The 10,430-nt window shown below is 41.6% G+C and overlaps 1 protein-coding gene across 4 annotated transcripts in view; it reads left to right on the top strand.

Moving 5' to 3' along the window:
- The first annotated feature begins 5,725 nt into the window (after nt 1–5,725).
- Nucleotides 5,726–10,430, top strand: part of ZNF608 (zinc finger protein 608) — a 128,417-nt gene continuing 123,712 nt past the window's right edge. For 2 of the 4 annotated variants that reach the window (XM_044445761.1, XM_044445764.1), the window contains exons 1-2: nt 7,749–8,307; nt 9,092–10,106. In XM_044445761.1, coding sequence (XP_044301696.1) covers nt 9,252–10,106 — 855 coding nt within the window. In that variant the 5' untranslated portion in view covers nt 7,749–8,307; nt 9,092–9,251. Of the gene's footprint in view, nt 6,063–7,748; nt 8,308–9,057; nt 10,107–10,430 lie in introns of those variants that run through there. The other 2 variants (XM_044445762.1, XM_044445763.1) reach the window with 2 other exon arrangements.

Raw genomic sequence — 10,430 nt, 5'->3', positions numbered from 1 at the left:
GTGGTATTTAACTCCAGTGTTGCTCTCCCTCAGTTCAACAGCTACTGTAAACCAATAGCACAACCACTCAGTCACTGCCTTACTAGTTGCGTTGGGTCTGTCCTCCCTGTTTTCCTTCCCCCATAACAGAGCTGAGACAAGACAGCCATTTATGCTTTATTAACAACATGTTGCTGCTAAATATGCAGTAACGACATGTGCCTACTAATATGCTCAGGGTAATTGCGCGTTTTAGAAAACAGCATGGTTCAAAATCCACAGCCATTAAAGTAGGCTTATTTTTCCAAAACAACTACCCATTTCCATTAAATATTTTCTGAATTATCAGAATGTGGTGGGCTGGAGTGATGCTATTTCACCCCTGTCAGTTTCAGTTACAAAAACATTTGTTCAGTGGACTACCCTTCTGTAACATTAGGATTGTATAATACAGATAAAGCAGAAGCATGTCTGCAATCTCACCCAGTGACCATTCCTTGGCGAGCTAACAGACTAACTATTCAGAAGCAATTTTCTTCAGGCTGAATTTATGTGCTGACCGTAGCAGATCGCTTCCCATAATAACCCTTCCCCCACCCAGTGTTAAATGCAATCTGTCTCCCACTCACTGTAATAATAATGTGCAAATGACTGTAATTTTGCAGACATGAAACAGCCTAAAGTGAAACGTGTCTAAACAGAGGTCGATTTTGAAAAATTGGGGCTATTAACCAAATAAGTAAAATATATATTGTTAAAAAAGAAAAGAAAAATCCAGCAGTGACCTATGTTAGTATAAGTTATTTAACAGCCCCCAACCCCAAACCACCTCAATTTTCCTTTTTTTACATATATTAATGACTACGGGAAGCATTGACTGGAGAGGGAACAGACAGGCTCTAGAGTTGCATGGCAAAGCATGATGAGAAAAGCAGAAGTGCAGGAAAGTGTTGGCATGAATTCATTCATAGAAGGTTGTGGCTGGAATGATAGTGTTTGTCAGTCCAGAATTATTATTGGTATTTAGTCATACAGAAATTATGGTTTGTATGCTGTTTAAGAAAAGATTAGTAGACAAAGAGCTGCTAATAACATTTCTTTGCCCCAGCTATCATAATTATTCTAATAAAATGATTTCACACTTTTCCTACTTTTTCATACAGCAGCTTTTTATACAACTACCTTATAATATAGGTCAGTACATTATTTTTTAATTTTAAGGTTCACACGTCACACTTACTTGGAACACTCTACCCATCAGGCTGTACTTCTATGTACACTTACTTCTGAGTAACCATTCCCATTTTATGCATTTATTTTTGATATTTATATGCTGCTTAACTATAATAAAATGCTTAAGCAGTTATCATACACACATTAAAATCACATTTAAAAGGCAATTAAAATACACATCAAAAACAATCTCAATTATTAAATACAGAGCAATAAATAAGCAGTAAAATAAGGCTAGTATGATTTATTTGATTATAATTAAACATGCCTAAGATTGAGCTGTAAGACTGCAATCTTATGTACTAAGGAGTACATTCCAGGGAAATCAGTGCGGCCTACTTACTGTGAAGGATGTGGTGTCAGATGTAATTTAACTACATGTTAGTAAAAAAAAACCAAACAGAAAACCATTATTTTCACAGCTAAACCAGAAAACCAGCACCGCGAAATCATGCCAAAATACTTTACAATGCACAGAACTGTAGGATTATTGTTGAAAATATTTACAGTGATCTGTATTTCTCTAATCAATAGCCTTCTCTTGTTTGGAAACACCCACTTTGCAAGCACTTAACTTTTGTTAGCACAGTGCTATATATTCTGAGACTGCCTGTGTGGGAGCACCTCCTAAGACTTGACACAACAGTCTTTATTTACATTGCAACTACAGTACTATAAACAGAGAAATTCTCAAGAATGTCTCTTCGCGCTCCCAGGAAGCATTCCATTTTGTTGAATCGCAGCACGATGGCCATTTAAATGTATCACAGAAGCATTTCTCAAAACTTTGAACTCTTGCCTGCCCTCAACCACTACTAAATATTTTCTAACCTCTTATTTCCCCAATCCATCATGCACCTCCACTTATGTGGAGGCATGCACAAAAGTTCATTAATGAAGTTCAAGGCACATGCATGCAAGCTCACTGTATTTGCTGAACTTAATACACCATGCTTCTAACAATGGAAGCAGGATTAGTACCAAGATTGCACACATAGAAGCACCATTAGCAGATAGTTCAAATGAATTCTCTTTATCACAAAGAACTGTTCATTCAGGCATTCAATACTTCAATGAGGATCCTCTGCAAGGGAAGGCATTCCATCACCCCATCTTTCCCCAAGCAAAACTCCACCTGCATTTCTGAATCTTACTTTCCTTGTGGCATAATGTGTAAATACCACTGTGTTTCAAACAGTTGAATGAAAAAAAAAATCTTTGTATTGCAACAACCTATGCATACCTCATTGAGAATAAGACCTACTGAATACAGTGATAGGGTTTCAATGATATGCACCAACTTGAGATGTGAAGTCCTAGAGGAAAGAATGAAATTAAGGGGGGAAAACCACAATTTCACTCTTTATTTTTTCAGTTGATTTTGAGGCATGCATGTGCCCAGCCCCAGCTCACTATGGGCTATTTAACAATGCAGTGCCCCGAGGCACTAGGTTACAGATGCAGGGTTTAATGCAGGGTGGCCAAACCTAGGCTTGTGAGCTGCATGTGGCTTTGAATTTATTTTGTGGCTCACTGAGGGGCCCTAGCTTGAGAGTAAGAGTGCAAGAGACTGGGAGTAAGTGTGCATGTGCATTACATGTGGCAAGGCCTGGACTAGAGGTGTGTGTTTCTGCCAGGCTGGGCAGGGCTGGGCAGCCATTTTGGGCACTGCTTTGTTATGATTTGGTTTCGAGAACTCAAGCTACACGGAGAGTGAATGGGGTAAGTTGGGGCCTGGCCTGGTGAGTATGGCTTTGTGTGGAAAAAGGGTTGATGAGTTGGACTTGAGGTTGCATTGAGCAGCATCTCATTGTTGTGGGAAAACTGAAGTATGAAGTGAGCAGGGGGAAGCTTAGGGGAAGAAAGGGGTGGGTGTGAAAAGAATTCCTGTTTGGGGGCAGGAATTTGGAGAGAGAAGAGAAAAATGGTGGCTAAGGGACCAGTGTTAAATTAATGAGAGAGCAGCTTGGGGTAGTTTTCAGAGGACAGCTGCAAAATGTCTGGGGAAGAGCATCTGGTGTTGCTTGAAAGAGCTATAGTTGGTAGAGATTTGGGAGAAGGTGGTGATAGGAAAGAGGACAATGGGGGGACCAACTCTGAGGTGTTCGGGTCCAATGGGATCCAAAGGAGAGAGCAGTGGTATTAGGACACCTAGAGATGAGAGAGGTGAAAGCATCTGGGACGAAGTGCATCCCGAACTGAAGTGTGAGTATAGGGAAGAATCTATTGCAACCTGAGTGGAAGGTAATTGTGGGAATTGTGGGTCTGGATGCCAAGAAGTAGGTAATATGGTGGATGGAGAGGTGAGTTCTTGTGGTGCTGACTAGGGCACTGTTGTTTTTGTGGCATATGAAGATGGGGATTTGCAATAGCTCTACTAGCAGTAACTATGTGGCTCTTCCATTGAGCAAGTCTAGCCACCCCTGGCAAGGAGGGCCAAACCAAAACCTGGGAGCCACATGCAGCTCTTTGGGTTTATTTTGTGGCTTGCTGTTCAATGCTGTGGGTGCCCAAGAGCACCCACTTGCCACCCGCCACCCACAGACACCTGCTTGCCCCTCACTGCCTGCTGCCACCACCTGCAGACACCTACTCCTGGCTCTCAAACACCTGACAGTTACCATATGTAGCTCTTCTGTTGAGCAAGGCTGGTCACCCCACCACACAAGCATTTCCAGGGAGCAGGAAGAGCTGCCATAGGCAAAGGTGACAGTGCATTTTGGTTAGCTCAGTCAATGTGGATCCACAACTAGGTATGTACTGTGTGTATTAATAAAAGAAATGTAGGACAAAGGAGGTTTTAATAAGGAAATTTGGTCTGTAACACTAAATGCCCATGTTCTGCATACATGTGAGCTTTTGTAAACTCAGTAGAATTTATGAGCTTGCAATGCAGCTCTGAACTGTAGCCTTAGTCAGAAGCCATCTTTACTCAGGCAAACATTTTCCTTTAAGTGTTGCTTCCAGAATTGAAGACAGCTCATAGAGTGTTTACTCATCTATAAATTTTACACTAAGCATCCTTCTGATGTCACGATATAAACACTAATACACATTGCTTGCTCAGTCGGACACAAATCATTATCCTTTTGTGCAGTACATCGCAAATTTCATGCTTTTGAAGAAAATTGTCTGTTATTTGTTCCAGTATTTCTTTGGAAAATGCATTCTTATTCCCCTCCCCCAGCTTTGACACTATGGCAGTAAGAAGAAAATCTCTGCAGCAAGCTATAAAAGAGTCGTAGACTAAGTCCGATTGAACAATGATTGCTATTAAACAGCAAGCACCTATATATGCTTTGGCCACTGGGAGACATTGGCTGTCTCCCAATAATCGGACATTTTGATTATTGAACGTTCTTTCAAGTGTGCTCAGCCCGTCCTGTTTAGAAGCAAAAGAGGGTCTTCTGTGCAGGAAGGGTGGGGGAAGGGCTGTCCTTGCAGAGCCGCGCTCTGCAAATGCAGACTTTTCCTTTTTCTGACACTGAAACGCGCCTTTGCTTTAATACCCTCTTGGATCTAAATGCAAAATAAAATGCAATTCTTGATGAGTTGCTTCACTGAAAGGAGGTTAACTGGGGGGACAGAGAAGCTGAAAATAATTGTATTCTCACTGATGTGTTCACGTGGTCGATAAGTGGTTTCTTGCTATTCCAGTTCACTGGCTTGCGGCAGTAAATCAGCAAGCTGGAAACAAAAGGGTTACTCCTTTCTATAATAAAAATCGAACTGTCCTACTTAAGTCATATTGTAAAAACGAGCAGAATATAAAATATGGGAGGAAAGGACGAAGAGAGCCGGCTGAGAAAGGGCGATCACACAGCAGTACAGCTGAATACCCTGCAAAGCAGGGTGCGTGGGTGGGGGAAGGGAAGGCTGCCTCTTCTTATCCTTTGGGAAGTCTGCTTCAGCTCCAGTAAAATACTGAAAAATGCTCAACTCACACATCTGTATGAAAAAGGATCTAGAGGCAGTGTCAAGTTGTTACAAATATTCAGCGAAGGACCATTCGGAGAAACGATAAATGAGATTTTCAATTGCTCTTTGGAAAAACACACAGGGAAGCCATTAGTTGTGGTTTTGCAAAAAAAAAAAAAAAAGAAAATCCCCCCCCCGCAAGAAAAACACAGACATTAAGTGCATGAGGGGGTCTTCCTCTTGCCCACTGCAGGAGAAGTAGTACAGCCGTACTCACCCCCTACCTGAACCTTTAATTTAAATAAAATGTATAGGCTAATACAGTAATTGAAATGGGAAACATGATTTGTATCTTGCTGGAGCAGGAGCCTGCCTATTGGAGCACTCAGCGTGATTGCAAAATACAAGGCTTTCTGTGTCTGTGTGTGTGTGTGCGTGCGTGCATTTCTCACCCCCTCCGGCAGCTAAGAAGAGCAGCCATCCAATCAGAGAGCCCAGTTTCATAAAAGCTGGCCTCTGATTGGACAGATGGGAAAGGGCATTGGGAACAAAGAAAAGTCCCTTTCAGGTACAGAGCCTGGGTTTGCTTCACTCTCTCCCTTCTCTCAGTTCTGATTTCTGCTGCTCGCTATTGCAGTCAAGGCAGCTGGTTTGTGTAGTGTGTTTACGTATGTTGCGTGTCTCTGGGTATGAGAGACTGTGCGAGTGTGTGCTTTAAAGGATTTTTTGGTATTTTTTTTTCCAACAAAAACATTTTATTTTAAAGGTTCATGAAATCTGATGCTCTTTTCTTCCAAATACCCCCTCCCATAAATCTGTGGAAGAAATGTAGATTTTTTTTCTTCTAAAAATAATTAAAAAATCGGCTGCAACAAAAACACACTCACAATGCAGTTGTAGAAGGAAAAGGTCAACTCGATTCAATACAGATCGTAAGTACGGCTGCGTGGTGTCTCTATAGCACTTTAGAGGGGATATCTATATTTTCATGTGCAAAGGGGAGCGAGTGTTAAGAAATGTGTGCATCGGAACGAAACTGGTGTCTTTGGGTTTAAAAATAAAATTCACGATCAAGGCGAGGAAATATTTAGAGGGTGAAAGCGTTGCAGTTTCTCACACAAATCTTCCTTACTGTGCACTTGAAGCGGGGTGGGGGGAGGGGGCGCGTTAAAGCATACTACCTTTCGGGGTTTTTAACTGACCAAGTGGGGGAAATAAAACTGACAATTATAGACCAGTCTGCGTAGCGCCTTGCCCTTTTCTTCACAACCTGCCCTAAAATGATCAAGGAGTTTTGCTAAAAAAGAAACGATTTTTTCTTCTTCCTTTTTGGTCTTCTGTCAACATGCAAATAAACAACGTAATGCTAAAACTGGGGCAGGAGGACGCCCATGTGTTTTTGGTGCAGTGAGCATTTTTCCACCACCATTAAACAGCCTATCTACCTCCCCTCCCTCTGCGCGCTCTCTCTCTTTCTCGTGTGTTACCTCAGATTGCCGTGGCCCAATAAAGAAAAGATTAATTTGAAGGGTATGGTATGTTTTGTTGTGCTGGATGGAAGGCATTTTTTAATATAGCCATAAAATGAGCCTTCTCATCTCGTGCCTCGAATGCATTCTAGATGGTGCAGAACTCGAAGAAAAGGTTAGATTAGAAGGTGTTTCTCTGCAACAGACGCTTTGCAATCGTGGCTAGCGCATTTTACCCACTCTTGAACTCCAGAGAAACCAGTTCTGGGAGCGGTGCTTCAGATGCACAACTTGTAGCTATGCCAGCAGCATAGGAAAGGGGTGAGGGAGAGAGGGAATGAAGGGAGAAAATAGAGCAGATTTTTTTCCCTTTCGTTCTTTTTCTTTTAAAGACCAGATCAGTATTTTCTTGATACGGTTGTCACCCATTTTTTGTTCTCACGACAACCAATTGAGCCCTTGATCCTCACGTGATGTGAAAAGCTTGAACTGTAACAAAATCGCTCCTTTTAGGTGGTTGGCTGTTACTAACTCGCCCATCCCCCTTTCTTCCCTAACATACATTTCCAGTGAACCGGCTCTGTAGTTTCCAATCTATCAACAATTCATTACAGCTTTTAGCTTCCAAACGCCAGCTAATTAAAAATACTAAGCCGAGCTCCGAAGGGCGAGGGAGGAGGGAATAAATGAGAAAGATGAACAGGCGTTTGCTGAAACGATTTTGAGGGGGGAGAGGGGGCCTCTGTCCTGAAAACAAGGTCGCCCATTTTATCTCTTTGGACTCTAATTACTGAATTACCCACCACATGACTTACTGACTTTTGAGCGCGCCCTCTCTCTCTTTTCTTGGACAGCATCTGGCAGTCAATTTAAAAAACAAAACGACCCCAGACAAATCCAAACTTTAAATGGTGGGAAATCATGTTCCTGAGAATGTTTGCTTCATTTTAAAAGGCACTCTTGTTTTTGCTCTCCCACCAAATGTTTTGATAACTGGTTTTATCAGACTCTGATTTTATTCCCTCCCTCTTCTCTTCCTTTTCCTCCCCCCCCCCCCAAGTTAGTTCAAGAAGTCAGATCTGTCAGGACGGGAGGGAAAAAAAAGCCACTTCCCGACTAACAGGCGGAATCCAGCCCAGATTTTCAGTCCTTTCTTTGCCCCCCTCCCTCTCTTTCACTAATTTTCCTCGATGTTAGCACATTCTGCCTTGTAACAACCGGACGCCTGTAGGTTTGTTTCATGGAATCATTACTTACTGATCAGGATGGCTGCAGAATCTGGAACTGAAGACGGGATGTGAAGTTGGGGGAAGCGTTTTGCAATTTTTATTTTTTATTACAATCATATCTTGGTGTTTGTTCAAGCAAGGGAGAAAAACAAATAGAGATTTTTTTTTTTTTGGGTGCTCGAGGCTTCTGGTGTTGTTAATGTAAAATAACTGCCTTCCAGCCTGTGAAGTTGTGAGGAGCAAATTCTTTAAGGAAGAAACCTAAATTTTAAAAAGGGGGGAAAGGACCTCAGTTTTGTGTGCCAAAGTGGAAGGGAATGTTACTCGACGATTACTCTGGTCGAAATGTTAGTTGGTTTCTACTTCTTGATCACTTGCTCTTTAAGTAAAATGAAATGGGGCACTGAGTTCTTGCTGAGACCAGTAAGGACAGAATTTTGATTTGCTGGCTTAATTATAAAAATGATAAAGGATTAAAGGTAAGCAATGTGCATAATATGTATGTAAATATTTGGACACTCAGCCATTAGAAAAGGCAGATTCCTTTAAAAATAATTTTAGCTAAGCTGTGTCAAACACATGCATTTGCGGTTAGAGGCCACCTTGGTGTAGTTCATTTAAAGTGTATGTCTTAATCAGTTTCCTGTACAGTCAGTAATGCTATATTTAACAGATGGAGCTGTAGGTGACCTAAAAGGACATTAGAACCACTTTTAGATATGTTATCTTATGTGCATTTTAGATAGAAATGGTGCAGTCCCCTCCCCTTAGATAAAAAATACTAAAACAAATGCTATTTTATTGGTTCTTTTTCTATGTAAGTGTCCTTCTCTGCCCCCCAACCCCCACAGAAGCAAGCTAATTTGATCTATAGAGAAGTCGCAAAACTTGAAGGGGTTTGGTTTAAAATACAAAATCTGTGGAATGCATTTTGGGAGGGAAACTGTCTCTCTCTTTGTGCCTAGGTGATCCAGAATCACATTCTCAGCTTGGTGTTTTTGAGCTTTGTGGATTTAAATCCTGAAACTTAAAGGGTTTGATTTTTTTTTTTTTTTTTGGTACATGGCATTTTAAAGAGTGATCCTGGATGATGGGATGCAACTCTAAGAAAGATGCTCATTATCAAAGGCTTCAGTTTAACAGACTTCTCAGAAATTAATATATGGAGTGGGCTTTCTCTATCACTTACCTCTATATTATTATTTTTATTATATTCTGGTAACACCCAGCCAAGACATATTCGACTTTTCCCGTTCCTCACAGGAAAAGGTGAACCTGGACTTCAGGGAATATACCCAGATATACCTGGGGAAGGAAAGCAAGAAGAGTTACTCTTTAAAAAGCCCCACGGAGATAAACGAATGTCCCGTCATCTCCAAAGGAAAGTTCGTCTGATTTTTACTCAAGAGGTCTCATCTTCAGGATGTCATTGAACACTTCCACTGCTGGCAAAGGTGTGGATCCAAACACGGTTGATACTTACGACAGTGGTGATGACTGGGAAATTGGGGTTGGAAATTTAATAATTGATTTGGATGCTGATTTGGAGAAGGACAGACAAAAATTTGAGATGAATAATTCCACCAATTCCAAAGATTGTGGGGGTCTTGCTTCTAGTGGGGTTAATGCTACCTCAGCCTTAGCTGATGGCCTAAAATTTGCTTCTGTTCAGCCCCCTGCTCCTCAGGGGAATTCTTCACACAAAGAAACTAGCAAATCAAAAGTGAAAAGGAGTAAAACTTCGAAGGATGCTAGTAAATCTCTGCCTTCTGCTGCCTTGTATGGAATTCCTGAAATCAGCAGTGCTGGCAAGAGGCAGGAAGTCCAAGGGCGCCCAAGCGAGGCAGCTGGCATGAATTCAACACTGGGTCAAAGTGCGAGCAACAGCCCAAATGGCAATAATAATACCACCAGCAACAATAACAACACTATTGCCTCTTGTGGGAAAAATAAAGAGGAGAAACCAGGTAAAACCCAGGGCAGCAGAGGCTCTAAGCGGGATAAGGATGGAGGAAAATCCAGGAAGGACAAGCAACTTGACCTGCAGCAGGGACACCCCAACAACAGTAGCCAAACACCTCCTGGGCACTTGTACGGTTTTGGGGCCAAGGGAGGTTGTGCTGGAAGCAACAGCCCTTTCAATTGCACCTCCTCCACAGTGGGGGATGTGAACAAAAGTGCCCCAGATTCAGGGTTAATGGGGAACACTATTTTGGTAAAGAAAGAAGAGGAAGAGGAGGAGAGCCACAGAAGAATAAAGAAACTGAAAACTGAAAAGGTAGGACAGATGTGTGGATTTCTTTTTCTTTTTTTGGTGTATGTTCCATCCTTTGTTGTCTGATAAAACTTTCAGTAACTGTCTTCTTGTGATGCCTATTGTTGAATATTTCCAACTCCCTTCTTGGTTCAATCACCTACTTTACCCTGGACTAGAAGTCATGTGTTATGGGTGTATATGTTTGTGTATGTGGGTTTTTTTTAATAAGGGAAAAGATACCTAAGTTGTATTTTTTATTAGTCTTTCCTTCAGCATGTTTATCTTACAAGTTGGGAGCTTGCTGTAATACCTCCTTGGAATGCAAATCTTTTGTGCGTGTTTTAC

This window comes from Varanus komodoensis, unplaced genomic scaffold, assembly GCF_004798865.1.
Source record: "Varanus komodoensis strain SLA01 unplaced genomic scaffold, ASM479886v1 scaffold5, whole genome shotgun sequence".
In the NCBI taxonomy this organism is placed as follows: Eukaryota; Metazoa; Chordata; class Lepidosauria; order Squamata; family Varanidae; genus Varanus; species Varanus komodoensis.
Note: the sequence above shows the minus strand (reverse complement) of the source record. Positions and strands in the feature narration are given on the sequence as shown.